Here is a 25,933-nt window from a genome sequence, read left to right as displayed (position 1 = left end):
CACCCTTTGCAGTTGAGGAATGCGATCTGTCTAATGTAGGAGATGTATATAGATACACTGCAAAATCCTACTAGGCAACACAAGAGGCTAAAGGTTTCCTGCTCACATTAAATACTACAGGATTGTGTGCTTGTGTGATATGGGCTGAACACATATGTCAAAATGAGAAAAAAATGAGTCAAACATTAAGATGCATATGTGCATCCAGTGAGTGGATCTCAGGCCAAAAGACAACAATGAAAATGAGAGGAAATGGTTTTTTAATTCAGGTATTTAATTGCCAGGTAGACAAGTCTGTACAAAAATAAACTATAAATCTAAAAACATTAGCACACATACACACAAATGTCACAAATCTACATTTTCGAGAAGACATCACTGCAGCTGTCAGTAAGACAAATATTCTATTACAAATTGTGTATGAAAATGAAAGTGATTACATCACATAATTTACTGTAGGCTTACTTTACAAATAAAAAAATCAATCTGTCTTGACATATTTAATATCACTACTGATCATATGTAATCTATTAAAAATATAAATAATTTATATTATCACAGTTTACAATATTTTTGATTTACATTTAATAGGCACATAAAATCTTGGAAGTTTTTTTCCGTGATACAACATCTATTTTTTATAGTCAACATGGCACTGTTTTTCCTTTACCTGAGCCACTAAAGCTCAAGCTTCCTCTGCAGCCACCATCCTCTCGATAGCAGCCCAGTCTATTTTGCTGAGGCTGCTGCTGGCGCTCTCAGACAGGTTGTCCAGCCAGTCCATCCCTGACACACCAGCTCTGGCACCCTCATCCTGCTCATCCAACAGCCCAGCCAAAACCTGAGAAGTGTACAACAATGTATGAAGCTAGACGTGAAACCACATGGTCTAGGTTGTTACTTCACAGATATGTGATGAAATATGCGATTCTTACTGTGTTAGACTCTGACTCTTCTAGACCCAGCAGCCTATTCAGTTCTGAGGTTGGCTCCCAAAGGTTCACCTCTTCTCTGTCTTCAGTCTTCCTCTGTTCCCTCTGGATTCCTCTCCCTACAGCAGTCCCTCCCGAAGGCCTTTTGCTCAACCATGTCTTTCTCTGATATCCGACTTGTCGTTCCTCGCTCTGGCTGGTTGTGAGCAGTTTAGTTTTGCTCTTCGTGTCCGTGAGCATGCCCCGCCTGGTCACCTGAGACAGACGGTCCCTTGGCAGAGAGGTAGCTAATACCAAAAATCACATAACATATACAACTTTTGTCGAATTTAATATTTGCATTCATGGCATTGAGTGGAAAAACATTTATCAGTCTTTTTTTTTTTTTTATACAGGCGACTAATCAGTTTAGTTGAATATCATTATAATACCTGGTCTATGTAGTCCCAGTCTCCTGCAATGATCCTCCAAAGGCCATCCCTGGTCCTCAGCAGTCCGTGAACAAAGGTGGGGCTGAGTTTGTCCTGACTGGGGTTTAAGTGTTCTTTTATCATTGGAAGAGACACTGTAAGCCCTAAGAGAAAGATATTACCTCCATTACCAAATCTACATAATTCCAGGTGTTTAGAATGAACATACAAAACGGGCTTGGGTTTGTACAGATTCTGATCATTGTGGAATAATGAATGAATGATTAATGATTAGTTTGAATGCTATAAGAGGATACAATAAGTATTTAATGAGACAATAGCTTGGTCAGATTACTGTGGCGGGCGACACCTGTGAGTGCTGCCAGAGGGTGGAGTGGAGGTGGAGGGCAATGGAGGGCCGTCAGGTTGTGAAGAACTGTGTAGGATTGGAGGACTGGTGGGGAAGCCACTGGCCAGAGAACAAGCTTCACGTGTTCTCTGGTTGTATTGCTCCAGAAGCATGAACCTATTAAACAAGTAATGCAAGTAACAGTTACATTCCTACATATGCATGTCTCCTGTGCACAGACAGTGCAAGCAGGTACATACTTTTCTTTTTCCTCTCTGGTTCTCCAAGTGGTTGCTCGGTTTCTGTTTGTTGATTTCTGGAGAAAGAAGGGTTATAGCAGGTAAACGACAATGTTGATGTAATTTTAAAAATCAAAACACACAATGAAATATCAATTCTTGCAAAAAGGCGACAACATCTCACCATTTTTCCAGAGGCAGAAAAAGGTTTAAGCTCCCTCTCCCTCAGGCTTTCTCTGTGTTTTTGATAAACAGCCAGTCTTTCTCTCTGTTTCCTTTTCATCCAGATCCTCAGCTCTCTCCTCTCATCCTCTGGAAGGACACTCTTCTGCGACGTCCAGCTACTTTGCTGCTGATCCAGCCTGCTGTGGGTGACATTACTTTTCAGTGCGGGGATATTCATAGTTGTTTAAGTAGCCATTTGTTTAGCAGTCATTTTTGGCAGGTACCATACCTGCTATGGTGTGTAGTCTGTGAAGTGGACAAATCCAGGTCAGTCAGGGATAAATACCCTTCCTTTACCAACTCGTCTAAGATTTCTGCTGTATCCGATAGCCCAGTCTGACCTAAATCCTCATCTTCCCATCTAGAGATTGACAGGTAGAGTGTAGAGTATTGTAAAATGGGAGATCCAGAACTGATAATGTAGGTCACAACATGGTTACAAGACTTCAGATTAAATTTAAACTTACGCATGAGACATTCCAGATGCTTCAGTCCACTGATCTTTAATTTCTGTGGGAGACACACAAATATTAAACAGATGAAACAGTAACTTTTAACATTATGACTCTGTGAAAATTAAACCATGGATAAGACCATAGAAGAATAAAGAATCCATCTAAAATCACTCTGAAGACATTCGGTGCCACAGCTGACTTGAGGTCTTGAGTTCCTTTGTCATCTGACTTTCTATTATTGTTATAAATCAAATATGAAAGCTACTTTAATCCCATTTGCATCTTTTTTTTAAATTTGCAGTTGGCATTCAGGACTATTTCTGTGGCATACCTGGAAATAAATTACTTTTGACTAAACACATATTTTCAAATATCTATCTATCAACTATAAATGCAATGAGTACATTGTCTAAAGTAGTAACATTTTTTCATGAAATGTTTGAATAAATTGCATCTTTACTCGAAGGGTTGTGAAGGTAGGAAGGACCAGCTCTGCGACCGTGAGAAGAAGTGAAAAAATGGAATGAAGGCTGTCTTTCGGGAGCGCAGGAGTCACTATGAACCACATTTTTGTCTCCCTGATTTTCTTCTTCGTCTTCACAGGCATTCAGTTCAGTTAAAATGTCAGATTGTTGTGTCCATGCTGTTACAGATGGAGAATATACACCTGACATTAACAGAGGCTTATGGAAGTTTAATAAACAAGTTACTGTGTTATATTTTAATCTATTAAAGGTGCAATTTTTGCGCCTGGGTTTCAAGGACTTCCAATGTAATTTAAATACAACATCTACACTACATCTGCTTTCTATGCAGATGGAGTGTTTAGAGGCACACCTTCCTGTGGGACAGACAGTCTGACGTTTTTTTTTACTGCCATGGTACTCTTCACATCAGGAGCCAAGACTGGGGTGAGCTTTTCGATGGTGTTCACCAGCTACACAAAGACAAGTAGGAAAAAAGTGTCAGCCTTAATAGCTAATTTGTAAACTTGGCTGTCATTAAATATAAGCAGAATGAATGCAAAAACAACATGCTTATGTAAAAATAATACCATCCTGGAGTTGGAAAAGTCCATCTCCAGATAGTCTGCAATGTTCTGTAGTGCAGCCAACTGGGCGTCCAGCTCCGACAGGTGAGAGGAGAACCAGACTGTAGGAGGTGAGGAGGAGGCTCTGTGAGGTGCAACGCTCTGCATCTTTATGGCTCGAAAGATCTCAGAGTAAGAAGGATCTGCCATGTCTTGTGGGGGGATTCTCTCTGGATCTTTATTGGGCTCAATGTGGATGGGTAACAGAGAATCCTCAGGGATATCTAGAGTGCACAGTACAACAGATAGTTAGACCAACGTTTACCAATAGTGTTGTTCGTCACCACAGGTCTGATCATATAAAACTTAAAATAAATACCTGGGTGAACGGTGGGTTTCGGGAGATCGTCTGTAATTGTGATTGAGGGTTGTGGATCAGCAGCAGCACTCCTAATAACAGAAGTTGCAAGAACATGAAGCTGAGCAGAAGTAGGTGAAGAAGGGCAAATGGAAGGAACGTCTTGTGCCCCTGGGCTGAGACACAGTGGCAAATCATTGTGAAGTGCTTTGTCTTCTAGATCCGAGACACTTATGAACTGGCAGCCATGCAGATCCTGAGACAAAGACCAAGACACAAAGAGAAGTGTATTATAATATCCGTTAATTAAGCAACCCCTTGCTGGAATACAGGTTTAATATGAAAAGGTATGAGTGTGCATATGTATGAAAACCATAAAGTATGGAGACCACGGTCAGTATATGAAAAAAAAAAAAAAACATGCCACAATTCTGTACCTTGTTGAGACATTTTCTAGATTACATGACAATACTGCAGCAACAGGGTCAGCTGGTGTTTGCCAATTCAAATTCCAATGGATCTTATTGGAAGGCAGTCAGTTTTGTAAAAAGGACATATTACATTCTGCACACTGAATACGAGGCCCCAGTGTTTTGTATTGGGGTCAGTACAAGATTTAACTAAGTGGAATCATCTATTTAGACACAGATTTAGAGTCTAAAGCACCATTCACAGGCCCTAAAAGTTGTACTACTCCATATGTAGTACTGAGTCCATGTTCATGCCTGGCCTCTTACCATAATCTTCACTGGTTTCTTTGGGGTCTCCTTACTGTCTTGAACAGGATGTTCATTACAAACCTGGACATTTTGTGAACTTTGCGCTGCATGGAGAAAACACACATACATCCAACATTTAACTTGTCATTGTATCCGCAGAAAATAAAAAGCAGTGTGTTGTCCTTGTATGTACAAATTCAGATCAACTTACATTTAGGGCTACTAGTTGTCTCAAAGGCAGACACACCTTTATCCACAAGTGTGGGAGGACAAGCTGAAAAAAAAAAAAAAAATCAACGTGAAAATCATGTGCTTAAAACAACCCCTATACATTATTGAATACAGGCTGATCAGAGAAATTCAATTTATGTTATTAATTTCTGATTGATCAAAAAAGCTAAATCCATTAACAGAACATTTTCGTTCGATTACAAATAAACAATTGTTTGATAACATTACAATGGTGCAAAACTATTACAATCTTAACGCTGTATAATACTCACCTGGGTCTGTGTTGGTGAAAGCATCATGGCACTCTGGGGGTCTTTTAAATGTGGAAGCAAAGGCATGGAGCTCAGCTGAAGTGGACATGGCCTTGTCCAATAATCTCTGACCAGTCAGCAAAGAGTCAAAGGATCCTTGGAGTTGAAGTTAATTTAAAAACAAACAAACAAAAAAAAAGCAGATCAATGGAACTTCAAACACAGCATTATAATCTACCCATGTGTCTGGTTAAGAACTACATTACACTGTGTGTAGCACATGTAAGTACCATTGGGTAAATGCTAGGAAATAGAAAAGAACCTTTATTTCATTGCTAATTCAAACAAGATTACTACAACCAACTTCAAATCATTTTGCTCGTTTGAATATCTTGGAGCTTAATATGGCAGAAGAAAGCTCAGGAGAAATTTAATTCATCAGCATTTCATCAGAAGGTGATCAGTTTCGAGCCATCATAGAAACTGCATATGAGATTCAAGCAATTAAATGGTCAATGTGCCACCCCTCTTAAATCAACCACTGTAAATTTGAAACTGCAAGAATGCAGCTTTTGGTCCATCCTCTGAGACATAGTGGTGTGTTTTTCTTGCATTTTCCACTCATAACAAAACACTAAATTGTACTCCATGTTCTGCCTTTTCAATTTGGGGTCTAAATCATCTGAAGACACAGATGGTCTGTCCATGGAAAAGATATGTACAATCAGGAATGTCAGACTTACCAAGAGGAATGGCAAAGTCGTTTCCCGCGGGGATCTCCCCTGCAACCACAGGCTCTTCATTTACAGGTTCATCTGTTGTCTGTAGACATATTGGAACAAACAGATGCTAGTGGAACAACAATTTAATATTCTTAATGGTACAAAATACTTCTTACTGAAATGATTATTTTTCTACCTCTTGTGTAGGAATGATAGACTCATTTGGTCTGAACGTGACCTCTGTTTTTCTGGCCCTCCTCGCCTTTTCCTCTCTCCTCCTCTGCCTATGAACACCACACAACAAACACAGTGAGTAAAACAATCAGCAGCACGAAAATGACAATCAATAACATCCCAAATAATATATGCGATTGCCTCTTGCTGGAGTTAGAGCTGGGAGAAGTGGTAGCTGTTCTAGTGCTTTCAGTAGGTGGGTCAACTCTGAGCAACCGCAGTCGTGCCTCTTCAGCGCTCTGCCTCCCGCTCACTGAACTTGTCAACTCTTCCATGGAGATGAGACGGGTCATTTGGGTCGAAGGAGCTGCCAGAGGCAAAATCTGTGGTAGAGACAGATATCTGTACATAAATTACGACGCAAGATTTCCTGATACCTAGTTTAAACATCTTGAATTAATAGATGTATAGCTTGCCATTTTTGGTCCAGACTCTACATGTAGAAGCTTGATCAGACGTGTTTCTCCCATTGGAGCTGCAATGACCGTAGAGGGCCTAGAAGAAGATGGTATGGGTAGTTTAGGGAATGTGATGTTGCTGTGTGGAACAGGCTGAAATTGCAGCAGGCGAAGGCCCTGCATTGGTGCAGGTGTCTGAGCTTGTAAAGCAGGAGAAGGTAACGAGAACTCCTGGCCCCAGGACCTCTCTGATGTCTGAATCTGAGGTTGAGAGTTCCTGGGAGCTGGATAATGTGGATGATCAAAACTGAGTTGTCTTCTTGGAACTGAAGACCCATTTCTTTTTTCTTCTTCTGCCTTCTTTAGGGCAGCTTGGTGATTGTGTTTAAGCTTGGGCTGATGGGATTCAAGAGTTGCAGGGTTTGCAGTGAGCAGCGTCTGGGGCCCTTGGGCTGGAGGATGGTGTGGGGCACTCTGCCGGGGCAATGAAGGATGCTGGAGCTGTAGTAATTTCAGGCCCGAGACCTGGGTTGCAGGGTCATTTTGTATGCTATCATTAGAGGGCAGTACCACAGGAGCACTGGGAACAGTGTGACTAATGTCAGTAGTGGACAGGAGCCCCTGAGAAGATGGGATTAACCTCCTGCTCTGTCTGAACTGGATTTCTGGTGACTCCGCCTGGACAGAGAGTGGCTGAATTTCCTGAAGAAAAGAGAAAATGTATTTAGCTTGATTTCACCGTGATGTAAATATGTTTCACACATAAAGACAATATTTCACAATTTAACAATACATTAGACTAATACCTGATCATGTGCATCTGCACCATTGGCAGTGGAGGGTAGTTTCCTGGTGATCTGACACTGGCCACCTCTTGGAAAGGTTTTCCCTGAGCTCTGTACGGCAGGCTGCTCTGCAAACATACATGCAGGGGCCTGACTGAAGTGAGGGTTGTTGGATCCTGAACATGGAACATTTGCCTGTGTCTGGGGTGTCACAGAAATGGTGGTTTGAACAGGTAAGGCATTTGGCGGAGGGATGGAATTGGTTACATAGGATGATGACACAGTAGGGTGTGAGGAGTTCATGTTCGACTGAGCCAAAGAAGAGCTCTGCTGGGCGAGTTGCAGGTTGGAAAATGAAGCCCCCAAAACCTCCATCAGGCTCATGTAGTTGATATGCTACAAATAAAGACAAAAACACTTCAGGTAATAGTCAATCATACGAGACAGTTGAACAGAATTTTTCCTTTCAGTCAGCCTGTTCTCACCTGAACCAATCTAAATAAGTCTTCGCCCAGTCGCTGTCTCATTGGTGGAGTCTGATTGGATGACGGCTGACCGGGGGCTGTAGAAACATGAGTGTGTCCACCAGCCGTGGAGCTTTGTGGCTGAAGGCTTGGAGGATCTACAGGTGTATTGGGGAGCAGCATTCCAGTCGAATCAGTAAGCTCTGCATGAACCAAGGCCTCAGTCTGGACAGTAGGAAGAGTTTGGGGCTCTGGGTGTGGAGGAGCTTGTACTTGACTTCTAGGATGACAGAAAAAAACTGTGGCTTGAACAACAAAACATTTTCAATTTCAGCATTTAAAACTCCACCAAATTGTTAATGTATGAATAACTTAACAAGGACAATCTTTTATGCTACTTTTATATATTATAGTGTGGTGTTGAAGAATAACTGTGACCTGTAACTATAGAAAACATTACATAACATAATAGACTTAAAATCTAAAAGAATTATGAAACACTTTAAAAAAACTTCTGGCACTTCTTGGCACTAACTTACAGCAGTAATGGCTCTCCTTTGAAAAAACTTTTACACATTCACATATATTTTTCCAAAGTAAATAAGTTAAATAAGGAACATTAAAAACTTACAGAGAAGTGGAACTGGACATATCTTCGGCATTTTCTGAGAAGTCCAGCTCTGCAAGCTTTAAACTCTTGAAAAGAAAAAATAACAGTTATTTGTTTTGACAACCTTGATGATACATATGAAGAATGGAAATCCTGAATGGTAATATTCACCGTTTCAGGTGTGCAGATGTTTTCAGAGATGTTTCCATGGGAAATAGAGGATGACACCTGAAATCCCTCACTGCCACTGCTTTTGCCTGAGAATACCAAACACAGCATTTAATATTCTGTGTTATAAAGGTCTGCAATCCAGCAACTTTTATGATCGAACATAACTTAGTATCATACATTCTTTTTCAGGTGTAACATCTAAGTCATCGAGAGATGGTTTTTGTGAACTGGATTTTCTCTGCTGAGCATCAAAAGTCAGTTGATCCTGTTCATTAGGAAGAGCCATCCTGTGACATGTCAGTTCCTCTGGTTCATCTGTAGAACCACTGCAGGAAAACAAGTAGTGTATAAATACAGCATATTATTCATGTAAACAGTAAAATAAAAAGAAAAAATTATCAAATCAGTAATTACAAAAAAAAAAAATATCAAAATATGAGTACATATTTATTTTTGCTGCTACTTTGCTATCACCATGTGTCCAATTACAATGATATTTGCTAACATACCAATTTGTGCTTCTTCAGCAAAGATTTAAATCTTCAGCGTGTAAAATCTCACAATCTCTGATAAACCATACACACTGACTGCACACAACCCAGTTTTAAATATATGTCAAAAGACCAAATTCCAAAACACTTGGTCAACTAAATTGTGAAATTTATGAAACAAACTGGCTTGCTACAGACCTACTGTATGTATGTGTGCCAGTTTCCATCTGGCTCACTAACAAGCATTTGTAAATAAAAACATGGGTCACTCACATGGACAATTCTCCTTGCTGTAAATTGTAATCAAGACCAATGATGGGAGTGTTGGCTGACCCAGGGTAGCCTGTATCAACACTGCTCTCTCTCTCCAGCTTCCTGTCCACCGCAGGCTGCAGCACAGGGGCTACAGTCCATTGTGTTTCTGGAACTTGGATGTGAGTACTGTAGTCGTCTGTCCTGAGTAGAGCAGTGTACCTCCACTCCAGCAAGCTGAGGGAAGTGAGGACAGCAGGTGCTGAGGCTTTGACTCGAATCATTACTCCTTCCTCAGCTGTTCCTCCTACCCCTCCTCCCCTCTCTTTCTTCTTTTTGCCATGATGTCCCAGTAGCACCCTCCTATCAGCCCAGCGTACCATCCACTCCAGTAGCCTACCCAGCTCTGGAAACTGAGCCTCTAATTTAGGGTCCAGGCCCTGCTGCAGTTCAACCACAGCTTCCACTGAAGTTGAAGAGGCTAATACCAAGCTCTCTGATGGCTGCCTCATGGGAAAGGCACTTTGAATAGGGTTATTTTCAGAACCAGAGTGGCCTCCTTTCATTCTTTGGACTAAAGGCACACTGCTTTGCTGTCGGAGGCCAAACAAACCTTTTTGCCTGCCAGTTCTCAGCCCAGGAAGAGAGCTGACAAAAGGGCTAGCTCTGGATAAGGGGCCTTCACTCCCGATGGAAGACGTTTGCACTTCAGGGGTTGTACTTTGTTTGATGGGCTTGTAGCAGCATCCAGCTCTGAACACTGGAGGTTCATTGCCCCAGTGTTTTCTCCCTGGATGGTGCCCATCCCTTTGACGGCGATGAACAGTTGTGAGCACATCAAAAGTGAGAGAATGCAACTCTCTCTCCCTCAGCTGGGAGGAGAAGCCCTTCAGCAAAGGAAGTTCACTGCCCGAGTTCCCTCCATCAGCACTATCCTTCTCTAACACGTAGCTGAGGAAGAGCTCCAGGAAGTTTAGATACTCTTCATCCTCCAACTCAAACTCCCAGGTGCCAACCACTGGTAGAGAGGACTTCTCATTCCCCTCGGTATCATCTGGGTAATTCTCCTCCTGAATGGCGCTTTCAATCTTAACAGCATATTCTTTGTCTCTTACTTTATATGATTTTTTGTCCCTGAAATTAAAAACAAGTGCACAGAATAAGCCACAGCATAGATGATTTTTCAGAGTAATAGTAGTGCTACTATTCTTTACTGGCTACCTGGTCATGGGTCGGCAATGCTGTTCAGGGGAGATAGCCGCTGATGTATTCTCTGCTGTGTCTCCATCACTGCACACTGGGGGGAACCCACAGTCTGTTAAAGTGCTGTTGCTCAGACTTGTACCCAGTGAAAGTTGCTTTAACATGGCCATCCTGTGTTTGCTTCCCTTATCCTCCTCTTCCTCTTCTTTCTCCCACAGATGGAGCTCAGGAGGGGCCAGGTGCCTCCGCAAACGCCCAAGATGTTTTCTCCTCTGCCTGTGTTTGTCTTGAATCTGAATCATCATTAACTCATTCACCTCCTCTTTCTCCGCTTCTAGAGACACAGAACAGACAAAATAGCGTAGAGAGACATTTAAAAATACATCACCCATTTTTAGGAGTCACAGATACTGAATAATAATAATATTAACAAGTTTTTTCGTAGCACCTTCGAAAACCAATGTTACAAAGTTCTTTACACACAACAAAGGATAAAAGCTGAGACAGGGGACTAAAATCAAAAGGCAAAAATCAGTAAAAACAAATGTTACAAACTACTATACAGAACATATAGATATCAAAAAGTGCAGCATATAAATATAAAAGTGTCACATGAAAACATTAAAATTGTTCAAAGGCTAACCAATTAAAATGATTTAAAAGAAGTTAGTGATTTGGTAAGTCTGAGCTCCTCAGGCAAGTCATTCTCAAGCTTAGACGCCATAGAAGCGAAGGCACAATAATAATATATACTAAGAATATAACAGGTCAAATCCCTGTTTATCCCTGTGTTCACTTAAATTAATACACAAACTTTGAGGATTTTAAACCACTTCTCAAGTTAGCACACAGTGATCATATGCTACCAGCACTAACCAAAGTACAAGGACTGGTGTTATGACCCAGCTCGAAACCCATAATATAAAAACATAACCATTCAGAAATTTGCATCTTTTAAATGTTGTATAGCATTTCAAAGTAACTTTTTAATGAACAGAGGTCTTCATACCAAGGACAATGCATTGCCTGAGTCTCTGCAGCAGTGAGTTATACTTTTCTCTCAGTGGGACTCTGACAGACTCTTCCTCCTCTGGGAAGGCTCGCACCAGCGTGTCTGCCACCTAAGAAGAAGAACATGAAAGGATGAGAAATTTACTTATTCGAGGTCAGTCTGTTTAGTTTGATAAACACTGCTCATGTAAGAAAAGACAAGAAAAAGTCATTTCACCAAAGAGATGGGAGGTAGATCGGACACAAGGCTGAGCAGTACGTCCTGGAGAATTTCTTCAGCATTGAGGAAGTGAGAGAAAGGCAGGAAACGACAGGCCCAGCGGAGAGCATCAATGCAGCTAGAGATCACTTCGGGATGACCAGGGATCTAAGGGACACAGATACACACGCATACTCACAGGGCATCAATAGCTGACAATATTTACAGAAATACATCACACACTCAAACAGAAAGTTAATACCTGTTCATCTCTACCATGCTGTCTGTTCGCCTGATACTTCCTACAGGAAATGGAGAGCTGGTCCCTGACATGCAGCATCCAGCATAAACCACACAACTCCCTGAAACAGACTTGTAGCAGAAAATTAGTTAATAAGTACTATCTGAAAAAACTGATTATTGATTATGATATCCACATTGTACTTTAAGCATCTTACTTATAGTTTGGATGGTATCGGGGTCCAAATGACCATCTTTGTTAGGCCCCCGTCTGAAGAATCCACTGCGGGTGCAAAACTTCATCAGGCCCTCTGGGAAAGCCCTCTCTTCTTCAGCAGCTGCTGGGTATGAGTACTTCTTCTTGATCTGAAAACATCATCAGATATTTCCACTATTTAAGATGGCATGACACTTTAGTAATGCGATTAGTAGTGTAATCGCCAACTTTTAACTACTGTCAGTAGGTTATGGTAATATTTGCACAAGATGAAGTAATATTAACAAAATAAGAAATTATTGCTGATCACTGGAAGATGACAGCTAATCTATTCTACAGGACACAACCAAGTATAATTTTGAGTTTCATCTTTATCTATGTCCTATTTGCATGAGGAAACAAGGGCGGTGTAGTAAAATGGAACAGTTTTGGCATTGCTTCAGAAAAGTGTGATTGTGCTTGTCCAGTATGACTGTTGTTGTCCTTTTGAATTTGTGATTCATGACATTGAATCACAAGTTCAAAAAGAAAAACAACCAAAAAACAATCACTTGTACTAAGAAGAATGTAGCTTTAAACACATGACCTCTTTCTTCCATAAAGACTGGAAATATCAGCTATGTTAGCCACACTTAGGGCCTTTAATCTTATTATTAAGCAAGATAAAATCCCTTCAGCCCTGTAAAGTACCTTGTGTAGTAGGTGTCTGGCACGGCGCAGATGAGTGATGTACCACTGGGCAGCAGGATGGCAACAATGAGCAGATCTCAGAAGTAAAAGTAATCTTTGGAGAACCGCAGACACTTTGTGACGTGATACAACTTCAGTAAACTGTCCTATTGTCCCCATCGGGTCCTAAGAATGAGACACACGCAACATGTAATTATAGGATTTATACGTAAACATAGGTAGAAGTTGATCTTCTATTTAATTTACCTGTGTGTTGGGGGAAGGCTGAGGGCAATAAAGAGGTGGGGAAGGTAGATACAGTCCATTGGGCACCAACATAGGTAGGCAGGAACACAATTCTTTAGCTTTGTCCAGCAAGGAAGACAAGGGTGAAGACATAACATTCACTCCAGCCATGACTGATGCTTTAAGTATCTCCTTTATGGAAAACTGCAATAAATCCCAGTCTACTCCTTCAAAGGGGTCTGGTAAAAGGAGGTGAGACAAGGCCTAGATTAAAATTAAAGGGTTATATGTGTGTTGTGATCATCTTACAGTTGTCAGGTCTCACACACCTGTGAAGCTCTTGTCACCATCCTTGTCTCTGTGCTCAAGGGAGTCAGACTTATTGCCGAGAAGACACTCCAACTCAGCCTGAAAAATGCTTTCGGCTTCCAAAAATGTTGGGAGGTGGAGCTCTCTCCACCTCAGCCTGTCGTGAGAGAAGTAACTGTCATGCTCATTACAATTGAAATCAGATTTTAAATATTCTAGAACTAGCAACAGTAACAGAAAACTTGCACCATACACTTATTCTCTCCCTGTTTATATTGTATGCTTTCTTTCACACTGACCGAGTAAAGTCAAAGTGGTCAGTGCAATAGCTTGTATAGGCCAGACTCAGAGACACCGCTGTTTTCCAGTCCCCGAGATGGTAAGCCAACCACACAGCCTCAGGAAGTAGACCCCCTAGCAGGAGCAGGTCCTGGGCATAGTCCACTGTCCATACTTCTGACAGATGCTGTCGTCGAACTGCTGTAGCCCCCTCCTCCTGGCACAGTGGCACCAAGCGCCCAACACTGGGGGCTGAGAAAAGACATATTACAAAATCATCAATTTGGTTAATTTTATAGTTAAAAATATAATTAAATATAATGAAAAAATAATATTTTTAACTGATTAATAATTTGGGAAACATACCATGAGGTACATGTAGTGGAGGCAGGATGGCCACATTGTGAGGGGGCAGGATGTGGAGGGGTTGGGTGGTGAAGTAAGTGGCCATGAATCTCCCCAGGCTCTGAATCACTGCACAGGCTGCCTCACTGTGAAGGTCCATCGGGAGCCACGGGCAAGGAAGAGAGTCTGCTGCAAGACACAAAGGCAGGGCTAATAACTAACATGACTTACTTTCTGTTTTTTGTATAATCACTGAGAAATAAAGGCAGACTTATACTCTGCAGCTCTAAAGCTTGACCTTTTAGACAATGTTTCATATCATACTGATGAATTTAAGTAAATCATACTGGCCAGGTTCAAATGTTAGCTATTTACAACTCAATTCCATAAACTGACTCATGAATGAAAAATCTCTAAAAGACAGAGGAATTATTGACCATGGCTGACCTGTTACGCAAGTCAAGTTGTCCTTCTGGTGTCCGGCCCTGTGCAGTATTAGGCGGGCCATGTGGTCCCCCAACTCCTGGGCTTCCCTTAGACGGTACTGGGACAAGAGACTGTATAGGAGTGCCAGACAAAGCCGTGCCTCCTGGAAGGCCCTACGATCACAACCTAATAATAAGACATAGGATTAACATTTCAGGCCGAATGTGAACATATTGTATACCTTAATGAAAAAATTGAAGAAATGGTTTTTACTTTTGCTAATCTCTTCACAAATTTGCGACTGCCAAGCATCAGCGCTTTTTGGATACAAGCCATCCAGGAAAAGATGTTCACCTGAGGGGAGAAGAGTGAAATGCTAAACAACAACACTAATTATTCAGACAAAACTATTCTTCTAATTGATCTAAAACACAGTTACATTACTCTGTTGCAATTTTGTATTTGGTTTGTGTAGTTTTAAACCACCCAATTCTCAGTGAATATCCAGGGCATATATATATATATATATATAAAAAAGAAAAGAAAAGAAAAGTCACACGAACAAACAATTGGCTCAGTGGACAGAGTTTCGGCACCCCATCATTCCACAGGATTCAAGATTCTAGCTATAAGGGAAGGGGAGGGTTGAAATTCCTAAATAAAAGATATTGCTCCTTAGCCAACAGTTCAGTTCATCCATCTCCTTTTACACAAAACTGAATAGTGTACAAAATAAACATTAAATTAATTTCCTGTGGCTGGTAGAATAACCATAGTTAGATAAATAGTCCATCTGTTTCAGACCTAGGTAACTCAGCAGTGCAGGGCCCTCCTCTAGCCTTTCTCCTGTAGCCTGCAGAGCTGTTTGGATCTGTGACATGATGAAAGACAGCTGTTCCTGTTCCTCCTCCCAGCCATCGCAGCCTTTAAAGCTTTTCAGTTCTTCCAGATACTGCTGGGTGATCTTATACACCCACTGCCACACTCCCACCAATCTGGCCAAAAAAGAAAATCATTAATCTTGTTTGACTTTAAAGTCAAGGTAAAGCATGACATGCAATTACTAAGATTGGCATCCACAACAACAAATAGTTGGCTATTTGCTTGTAAACACTGGCACATAAAAAGCCAAAAGAGACCGTCTCTACCTGCTGGATGGTCGCTGCGGAACAGGTTGTGCCTGATGTAGCAAGCTGAGTCTCTTTTCCTTCTCCTCCTGTAGCAGAGGCACATAGTGTACATCTGATGGCCAGAGCTGTAGTGGCTGGGAAAGAGATTCCTTCTCTGCAGAGGACCACACAGTTCTTTGCTGCAGGCTGTAGGTGTGGTCAAGAGAATTGGAGACCAGCTGCAAGATATGCAGGGTGGTGGATAGACATTGAGATGATAGCTGACAGTGACCGGTCTGGTAGGACTCAGGGTAAGGGGTCAGCAGGAGGCGTACCAGTCGTTTAGTGAGCTCTACCACCAGTCCCAGGCAGCATGGCCCATCTGAATGAGTGCTATCCCAGGGAAGAAAAGATAGAAGGGCTTTGATAAGATGAAGGAGGGAAGTAGAAACTGAGTTATTCTTTTTTCCTGTGTGGACCATGGAGCTGGGGATCAAATGGAGTAAAGCAGCAAATCGCACCACACAATAGAGGGTATGCTTCAACAGACGAGCTCTATCTTCCACAGCATTTCCTAGAGACATGCTAAAAGCCCAGGCTGTTAGCAGCTTACTCTGGATTTTCCCAAGTTCACGATGAATAAGAGGAGTCTTCCTCTCTGTTTCAACAAAGTCCTTTTCATAATCTGGACCACTAACAAGTCCAGTGTCAGTGTGTGTGTCCAGGGCGTGGAGTGTGTCAAACATGGAGGCAAACTCTAAACGACCGCCATCCTCCAGATGAGAACCAGCAGGGGGTCCCTCTAAATCAGAGTCATCCTCAAAGAAAGCCTAGGAAACCACACAATCAAATAGCAAGTCAGAGGTAGCTAACGTAAGTGAATCAAGTAGCTGATACAGCAGCCATGATGCCTTCTAACTCAGTGTAATTACATGCAAACAGGATCATTATTTTTTACAAAGAATCTAAAGCTATAATTTCCTAACTGATAACATGTTACCCACCTGTACTTTTCCAAGAAGCTCCTTGGTTCCCCCCAATGTCCCTTGGTCCTGCAGGAAAAGTGGCAAAGTGGATCCATCTGCAGCTGCTGAAAAGACAGAGTCTGTGGTGTTGGGCCCACATGTAACAATGGGGTTGAGTGCCTCAAGGCTGCTGTCAAGATTCAGGCAAGACACAGACTCCAACCAAGCCCTTACATGAATCTGAAAATAATGAATGTGAGGAAAGACAAAATATTAAGAATCGTCCTAAAGTGAATTACATACAAAAGCTGAAGCTGAGTAAGATCCCCATTCCCACTTCTAGAAGTCCCTGGTTTACCACCTGTGATTTATCCAGTATCCGGCTGGCCTTCTCAAGATCCTTGCCTGTGTCCTTAAGAAGTGCTTTTAGCAACATGGCAGGAGAGGCCCTATCTAGCACCCTCATAACCGTGGCCATGTAGCCGTCAGACACAATGAGATACAACAGCCGTGGATGCCAGGTCACAGAATACCGCTGCCTCAGAACATCCCGCACAGACAAGCTAGAACTGGACAGAGAGGCATCTCCTCTTCCTGCAGACACTGTTGGCCTGCAGAGAGAAAGTAAAGTTCGTGGAAAAACAGAAAAACCTTTATTACAGAGAGAAAATAAAACACACATTATATATAATAAATCATCATGTTTCTCACTCAATTTATACTTTGTTCATGGTTAGGATTAATAAGAGAGAGGCAATGACATGACTATCATGCTGAAACTTTAAATCAATAGAAAAGACGACCACATTTGACAGAGAGGAAATGATAATTAACAAGATCAGCCCAAACACATCATTAACTTGTAACAAAGGATCATAAATGAAGAGCAAAATGCCTCAAATGTATACCGGTAAGTGATGAGAGGGTGCAGGGGTAAGAAGTGTGCAGGCCCAAAGTCAACATTGCAACCAGAGCTTGTTAGAGTGAGAAGCCCTCCGAGGCGAGCCAACATAAGAAGGGAGCCTCTCTTGAGAACACAAGCCAGGAAAAGGCCGCTGGATGACCAGCTCACACTGGCAACCCAGTAGGACCTAAAAGACAAAATATTTTAAGATCTTTTCTAAATAAATAGACACTGTACTTCAAAGATTTGAAAGTAGTTCTAATGACAGGTGGCATTTGGGTGATGTAAAACACCCTCTTGTGGCAATAGTTTCCTGCTAACTTTAATTTAGGTAGTCTTGATAGAATTGTACAGACATTGTTTTCTGTGCCGGTGATGCTGGGAAATGACCATTCCCTTCTGGTAAATTTTATTTTGAGACTGTCGGGAAATGATGTGCTGAACTCAGGCACAATGTCAACACTACTTTGTTTATTTAAAGTTGTGACAATTCAGTCATGGCCCTTCCCCAGCAGTATTTAGACAGTCTGACTAAACAGATGTTAACCCCCAGGTTAAGCCTGTCATTGGCTGACTACTGCACCAACCACAACACATTTTTACTCATGCATACTGTACCTTATGTATTTAGAGGGGATCGCCATTTTCTTACTTCCACATCCTCCAAGGCAACTTGATACTGAGACAAAATTCTGTGTGCTCACATAAAGGACCTGTGTAGCCTGGTTTCAAAAACAGGAAACACAAATCTTGATTCAGGTTTCTACAGATGAATGTACCCAGAAAAAGAAACAGATGAAGATGTGCAATATAGAGGGGCCAGATGCTCACCTTTGGCTGTCTCTGGTTCAGAACGATGGCTAACAGTTGGCCATCTGGGGAGAAGGCTTGCACCAAGGCCCCTCTAGACTTAACTGGTTTGCAGGGTGGGGTGAGATGAGACATGGGGTATGTTTTGGTGGCCCACTGTATGCTATATCCCACAGAACTGCAAAGAGAAATGTGCAATTTTTACTACCATAATATCCAGTAAGAGTCCTGACTGTTACATAGACCTGCTCACTCACCCAACTCTCATGTGGCCCTCTTCCCACTGAATTTTCAGACAGGTAATGATTAGGTTCTTTCCAGATGTGAAAACAAAGGCTGATAAGCAGGCATCACCCATAACCTAAGGGAGTTTGAAGAGAGATCAAATAAGATATAAGGCCTGTAGAAAATAAGAAAAAGACTACAGGTCTGTAAAATCATGCCACTGACTGAAACATTGCATAACATATCAAACATGTACTCTTATTATGAGTACAGACCTCTGTCTTTACAAAAATTGTGTGTTGGGATGCTTCTTTGTCTTGTGGAGAAGGCAGAATGGTATCCTCAAGGGGCTGTATATGTGCCCAGTGTCCCTTGACTTTGCCATCTCGTACTCCCATCAAATCCCTGACGTCCATACACTCCCACAGGAAGACTTGCCCTGTTATGGCTACCAGTAGCACACACATCCCATCCTCAGAAACCTGGAGAGACAACCTCGTGGCATTTCCTGTGAAAACACACCTACATCCATGATTTAGGATTTGATAATTCATTGACATATAACAGAAACATAGGGATTTAGGATACTGTATGTGCAGCTCATGTTATAAACAAAAAATCTGTAAGCATCACCTTTAATAAATCCATTCACAGGAAAAAATAAGCACATAAGTACTTGTTCATGTATTGGTTGAATTAACTCTCCCACATCTTCCAAGTGACTTCATATATCAGTTTCACAGCAGTACTGGGATCATTATTGCAGATCTAATGTCTCCCCCTCCTAACTATGTAGTTTAATGAAAAACTTTTGTATTTGCCACTTATACTGTAAATATAGTGCATACCTTGACCAGAAGTAATTACGTGAACTACTTCTGGGGTTGCTGCAGCAGTCTTCAACAAGTCTTTATCTCTGTTCCACAGAAAGAGCTCTCCTGATACCAATAGTCCACAAAGCCACATACCTAAAAAAACAGCAACAGACAAGTGTAAATGTACTCTCAGAATTGACAGGTGACAAGTGCTTTGCTTCGAGTTAATACATTAGACTCACCATTGTGGGATGAAGCCATTTTCACCACACTGTTGAGCAAAGGATGGAGTTTAGGGGTCCTCTTCTTTGTGCGACCAGACACCATGTTGATCTCACTGATCCGTTTGTCATCTAACAGGAACACAGACTCCTTCTCCTGATAGTGACACGACACCGGTTCATAGTCATTTTCTTCTGACAAATGATAGCAAAGTTTTCGTATCACTGCCTAAAATGCTTCTTCCTAACACTCTACTCTCCTCACCTGCCCAAGCCAACAGAATCGCGGCCATGGTTTCTTCCTTTTGATGCTGGATGACAAAACGACCTCCAATTTTAGCTCCATGTCTCAAAGGCAGCATCAGTTCTTCGCCGTGATTACGCATTCACGAAGGGTTAATCGAAATTACAGGATCCCTCTAGACAAGCAAGGCGACATAAATCTGTAGGTTAGTAGACAAGCAACATGCTTATTTGCTGCAATGTAAACATTCTGATTAGCTACACAGCTTTCCATTTTTGAATACGCAATGAAATCGTTATATGTTCACGACAATAAATGACATGTACTGACAATGTTATGGTGCCGTGCTATTAGCTAATGTTAACCGTTGTTGTCATACTGTTAACTAGCGTTAGCCACCTAGCTACTTTTGCTTACAGCGAGGATCACTGTTCCCGAAAAAAGCCTAACCTGAGTACTTCAGATACATTGGCTATACTCACATGTTTAGCTCACATCAGGTGGTTGCAAAAATTCAATAAAGCCATGGTATTACATGTTAAACTTTAGCTAATCGTGAAATAATTTCGAAACTCCCTCCTGTTCTGTAGCCAGAACTGTTTCCCATGATCCCCTTGGAGGAAGCTTCGGCGCGTTGCCGTAGGAACGCAGATGTATAAACGTAGCTGCTCGACGCCTTGTGGAAAAAAGGTGGAATACGTATTATTTACCCTCTTAATGTTAGAGTTTTAACTCTATAATCCGTGATCTGTGACCAGAGCCCTCACACGGAAAAGTTGAACCCGATAAAACATAGTCATTTTATATCATTGTGAAACTTACTCACTTAGCTTGATGTCTTCCCGGGAGGCTAAAGTCCCGTACGCTGACTTTTTCGTTGGTGACTGTGGCTGCGGAGGCGCATTGCATTCACAAAAATAAAATACGTTCCGGAGGCTTTGACACATAATTATGACTTCCGTATCTCACGATTAAGTGAAAACATCGCATAATAATGAGGTCTTGATGTCGTAACTATGAGATAACGTATACTGAAGGGAAAGGAGCCCGAAAATCATCAGGTTTTCAAGATTTCTTCAGTATTAAAGTAATTTGGTCCCAGTTGTCAGTACATCCAATGGTACATAGTGAAAATGAACTGTCAATAGCTAATTAGTAGTTTTCCAAAATGTAAAAAAGTAATAGGCTAAAAAGAATTAACTAATAGAATCCATGTCAATAGTATACCTCCTGTGTCTTTTAAAAGTTCACATCTATTCACACAAGTGAGGACTGTACACTATTAACCTTTAATGTAACATTTTTTTAAAATACTTTGTTGAAAAAAGACTTAATTATATTGACAATTAAGCTCTTATAAAGATATATAGGATAGACAGAAAAAAACCCTACCCTTATAATAATACTGTCCACATTACTCAGTGATTTTATTATCTCCCATTGTCTAAAACCAAGGAGGGAATAAAAACGCATTAAATCAGGGAGTGCCATAATTCTTTTGTCTTCTCAAATTGCAATGATAGATAACCTTTACTATACTGTAGATTGTTTTCTAGTATATATGAGATCCGGATTAAGTAATTATGATATAGTAAGTCATAGTTATAAGATACGAAAGGCATATCTATGAGATAAGGCTTCCAAAAAAAATATTGGTTGTTCACAGGACTTTCGGCCTCATGCCATTGAAAGAGAAGCATAATTTCTGTTTAATTAATAATTTGCTACAGAGGTAGGTGTTTTTTGGTTTGTTTGCTTGCTTTTTGCTTGTGATTGGATTTTTTGATTGGAGCCAGTGGCGTGCAGTCACACAATCAGGGTCGGGGGCAAAAGGGGGAAAAAACGTGTCAGGGCAGAGCCTGTTAGCAGGACACTATGGTAGGGTGCACAGACACAGCGAAGGCAGTTGCAACTTGGGTTGGCCTGAAGTTAAACTAGCTTATCGACTATCCACATTCGGCATGTTGTTGCACACACTTTACAGTGCTTTCCAACCTTATTCAAAGATACATTTGAACAAATCAAACCAAGGGTTTGCGAACTTTAGGCCTCTGACACCACACTCAGTCCTATCACCTCCCTACTTCTGTTTGTGAGGTCCTTGTGTTGAATGCTGAATGTCATACTCCAATAACACATAAGGCTCGGTAAGGACAGTAACAATGTGCAATACGTGGAGTACTGCACATTCACAGATTCTGCAGAATACTGTTGTACAAGCATTCTTTTGCCAGCAGATGGCAACATGCTACAACAGGGATTACTAAGTACTGTATGTATACTCAGCAAAGCCTGTTGTGTGTTTTTGAGTTCCATGAAAACCAGTTCTGACAAAAGCAGAAGAAGTGACTTTGGCAGACACAAGGTGGAATAAGAGGTTTTTGTACTTTGTCTATGAGCTATTGTTGCCTTTTCTCCACAAGGTCAATTTTCTCTGAGGAACATGCAGGCCTATTAACTACTTAGATGTTTGTGTGCAGTAAGTGGTCTCCTTCGCTATTAAAATGCTCTGGGTTGTGTGAACCCTTAAGCAATAAGGCCTCTTATTGGCTTGTTAGAGAGAGTTATTAGGTTTGCCCCCTGGCCCCTGCTGGTATTTAATTACCCTTGCACTCTCTCCTTTTCATCATGAAGGAGATGACAGCAGCCATTGCCAATAGGTGAAAGAGGAGATTTCACCAGACCTTAATTGGTTCATTTGCCTCTGCCTGCCAGGCGCAGATGGAGCTCTTTATTACTGTCACTGGCAGGTTCATTCTGGTCTGATGAGGACTGTCTTAAGAGGGCGAGCTTGACATTACATGTGGACATGGCCAAAACAGAATGATTATCAGGAGGAGAGTAGCTACAGCCTTTTACAGACTTTTCATAATTCATTCATAATTAAACCCATTCCTTTGTCACCAATTTGTTACATTGTTTCAGTAGACTACCATAATATTTTTTTGAGGCTCATGAGTCTATTGTTTGAAAAAATCTAACTGGGTCTAGGTTTTAGTTGAGTATTTGTATTTTTGTTTGGGTGTCTATGCGTACTTGTTTAGAAATGTTTGCATATGTGCACACAGTATGTTTATATTTTTCTTGCAAAGCATTACCCTACTGTTGAAATATTTTAGTCCCTGTGCATGTGTTCATTTACATGTATATATCTTCAGTCTCGACCTTGATTATCGTTAATAGTAACGCTTTATACAGCCAAACATGGCGTCATGGAGGAATGAACGACAAGAACATGCAATGCATGGCAAGAACACACAATGCAAAAGCTCATGAACACAAATCCAAAATGCTAGTGTTTGTTTAAAAATCTTACATTTTAAATAACCAAATGCATAAGTCCTCTCTCAGGTAAAAATAACTGCAAACCCATGAAATGTTTTTAATTAATTCTGAAATAAAAATATTTTTTTAGAAAGGCAACATTTTCTGATGTAAAGTATTGTGATATTGTCTTCTATAAATCAGAGACAAGGAATGGATGAATTTGCATAAATACAACTACTTAACTGCATCACTGAATGGAAATATACAGTATATCCACAAATCATGTCTCAGCTAGTTAATCCCAGATCATAACACATAAGCGGGTTAAGACTGAGGGACGTCAGTGAATCACCCTACACCTTTTTACATTATATCATAGAAAAACAGTTAAAATATAGAGTAGGTCTTCTCTGTAATGACTTTACAAGTAGCATTTATTTATTTTTACCAGCCCACAAGGTGGCGGTTGTTGGTTTAGGATTTTTGGGTGATCCTCTTGCAACATGAACAATTACTACATGTGGATTTCAGAGATTTTAACATGTGTTTAACCACAGAGGATTTGTGTTATGTTTGTGTAGTGCTTTTATGCCAACAGTGGTCCCCTTTTATTATTGATCATTCGTGTAGCCATTACAACAAAATGTGATTAAATAGGGAACCATTTTCCATCTATATCTTCAGTGTTCAATATACGGACATCAGTTAGCATGGTAACTTAATTTGCCATCTGCAGGCCTCATTCATACTGAAAAATGACATGCAAGGAGCTGTCAAGAAACAATTCAATATTCTTTTTCAGTCTGTCTGGTGCAAGTCTCACTGCTCGGTGTGCAACCGATTGGCTTTCTCAAAAAATAGCAGACACCTGTCTTTGAAAGGTTGGGTTTTTCAGTGAGTATGGTTGGTTCCCATCATGGTGTTTACAGTATTATTGGGACGGTTTATCAGTGTATAGGGTACTGAGTGCAGCATTATTTGTTTAGTATTAACAATTGAATAGGACGTTCAAACTCTAATTCAGCATTTGAGGATGAACAGGTTAAAACTTTATACCTAATATGTTTAATCCATACAAAAACTGAAGTTTAAAAACAACAGGTTGTGGTTTTATGAGGGGGTTATATGCAGGACTATTTCTTGACTGGGCACAGTGGCTTCCAGGAGTCTTATCAGCAAAGGCCCCTGCCAAGAAATTGTCCAACACATTATACACTTATTTGCTGTCTTGTTGAGAATTAGATTATATCGGTCGATTAATGGTAAGGCTACAGCCAGCAGCTGGTTAGCTTTATGCTAAGCTTTATGCTAAAATAATCAGACTGATGGCTAGAATTTTATGTTTAATGGACAGATATGAGAGCGGTATCGATCTTCCCATCTAATGCTCAACAAGAGAGCAAATAAGTTTATGTCCCAAAATGTCTATTCCTGCAAGAGCAGAGGCAAGTGTAGCTGTCTCAGCTCATCAGACATGCATACTGTATGACGGAATTGGGATCAAAAGGCTTTAATCACAGCAGCAGTTTTAACTTGTCATCACAGGAAAAGCACTGGTATTACTCATAACATTAATTATGGCTCTGTTCTGTTTAAATGTTCCTGTAAGCCATGACAGTGTGACTAAAAAAGAATTCAGCCATCATTAATTATATCATCCACACCTGTACTTTTCCTTCTGTGACATATCAAAGTGCCTTCAGTGAAGAAGGCCTATTTTGTGTGACAGTATCTGCAGAAATAAACCTGCACGCACACACGCGCACACACACACACACCCATAAAAATGACAAGTACATTTACTACTCCCCTTTAATGCAGTCACCTCATGTTGTGATGCCATTGGACGTACAACATGTACAGTTTCGCAGCCACAGGGAACTATTATAAGCTCTAAACTGGGTGAGTAGTCAGCCATTGACCGTCACTTCTATCTAAATATGTCACACGCGTCACTCCCTTAAAGGTAACAAGACAGTAGACTATTATTGATGCTGAGCTCAAATTTTAAGTGTACCCAACAACATAGAAATACAATCTTGATTTCAACACAGACACACACAGAGTCACACCATTTTTTAAAAAAAATATCATATAGATATTTTGAGAACTGGATTAACTAGTTTCACATTAAAGCATGGTTCTGTGGATGTTAGAGTTAGCCAGACACACATATACACACATACACAAAACACACCTTTTTCATTTTGCCTTGACTTTTGACATGGTAGGGAAAGCACAGGTATGACTAATTACATTAAGAGTCTCAGTGAGCCGCGCCAGTGAGCCAACAAGCACAACATCAGGATACTCAAAGTAGAAGACGCTGTTGGCCCAGGGATTAATTACACCTATGGTTTTCATCCTATGACACGTCAGACTGTGTGCAGTGAAAATGGCATAATACATTTTTTTCAGTAACAGATCGTGACAAGCTCTTATCTCGAGATATTCCTAACCTGATAGACAGGATTTATAGTAAAATTAGTTCTCTATTTTCTGTCAGGCCAAATTAGTCATTTGCATTGGAAAGGTTTTCCTGCGCATTTTTTGAATGTCACTTTTTGTTTGCTGACGCCGTAGCCTCTCTGAGGTAAAAGCCTGCTCTTACCACAGATGGTTGATTTCCAGGAGTTTTTAGGATCAGCAAGCCCCTGCTGAAAAGGCAGATGCATGGTCTTTGTCGACTGTATCAAATAGGTGCTGATTCAACGCCTTAGCAATTTATGAGGCTACAGTTTGTGGGGTAGCTGCACTGGATTTTAATATATTTGTCTCCCAATCAGTGATGGAAGGTAACTATGTACACTTATTGAAGTACTGTAGCTGAGTACAATTTTCAGGTACTGTATCCGTACTTTCCATTTTATGCTACTCTATACTACTACTACTTCACTGCATTT

The 25,933-nt window shown here is 40.9% G+C and overlaps 1 protein-coding gene across 1 annotated transcript; it reads right to left on the bottom strand.

Moving 5' to 3' along the window:
• Positions 1–271: 271 nt before the first annotated feature.
• cplane1 (ciliogenesis and planar polarity effector 1) lies at positions 272–20,369 on the bottom strand. Its single transcript, XM_040156893.1, has 50 exons — positions 20,246–20,369; positions 19,785–19,938; positions 19,541–19,676; positions 19,332–19,451; positions 18,759–18,991; positions 18,516–18,619; positions 18,280–18,436; positions 18,067–18,170; positions 17,453–17,635; positions 16,906–17,155; positions 16,584–16,784; positions 15,619–16,409; positions 15,275–15,465; positions 14,744–14,824; positions 14,492–14,656; positions 14,066–14,230; positions 13,720–13,951; positions 13,441–13,577; positions 13,133–13,350; positions 12,887–13,051; positions 12,198–12,345; positions 12,002–12,111; positions 11,758–11,907; positions 11,539–11,650; positions 10,548–10,863; positions 9,348–10,460; positions 8,761–8,909; positions 8,584–8,669; positions 8,434–8,498; positions 7,824–8,082; positions 7,360–7,734; positions 6,572–7,255; positions 6,297–6,478; positions 6,118–6,205; positions 5,943–6,021; positions 5,221–5,355; positions 4,929–4,991; positions 4,736–4,821; positions 4,020–4,254; positions 3,665–3,924; positions 3,448–3,547; positions 3,071–3,253; positions 2,623–2,665; positions 2,385–2,516; positions 2,115–2,295; positions 1,952–2,007; positions 1,713–1,868; positions 1,364–1,506; positions 936–1,219; positions 272–841 (listed from the first exon to the last, which is right to left on the bottom strand). Exons 2-50 carry the CDS (start codon positions 19,863–19,865, stop codon positions 686–688), a joined length of 9,843 nt encoding a protein of 3,280 aa, XP_040012827.1. The 5' UTR covers positions 19,866–19,938; positions 20,246–20,369; the 3' UTR covers positions 272–685.
• Between the last annotated feature and the right edge of the window lie 5,564 nt (positions 20,370–25,933).

The sequence above is a fragment of the Xiphias gladius genome, chromosome 20 (genome assembly GCF_016859285.1).
Source record: "Xiphias gladius isolate SHS-SW01 ecotype Sanya breed wild chromosome 20, ASM1685928v1, whole genome shotgun sequence".
Classification (NCBI taxonomy): Eukaryota; Metazoa; Chordata; class Actinopteri; order Istiophoriformes; family Xiphiidae; genus Xiphias; species Xiphias gladius.
The sequence above is the reverse complement of the archived record's forward strand: the minus strand, read 5'-3'. Positions and strand labels throughout refer to the sequence as shown.

What these genes read in the sequence shown, in the direction of transcription:
- cplane1 (XM_040156893.1), bottom strand. Translation starts at nt 19,865, where the DNA reads ATGGAGCTAAAATTGGAGGTCGTTTTGTCATCCAGCATCAAAAGGAAG. An exon ending in CAACTTGACTTGCGTAACAG is followed by an intron (nt 14,231 to 14,491) that starts GTCAGCCATGGT and finishes GTCTTGCAGCAG; the next exon opens with ACTCTCTTCCTTGCCCGTGG. An exon ending in TGTTACACCTGAAAAAGAAT is followed by an intron (nt 8,670 to 8,760) that starts GTATGATACTAA and finishes TGGTATTCTCAG; the next exon opens with GCAAAAGCAGTGGCAGTGAG.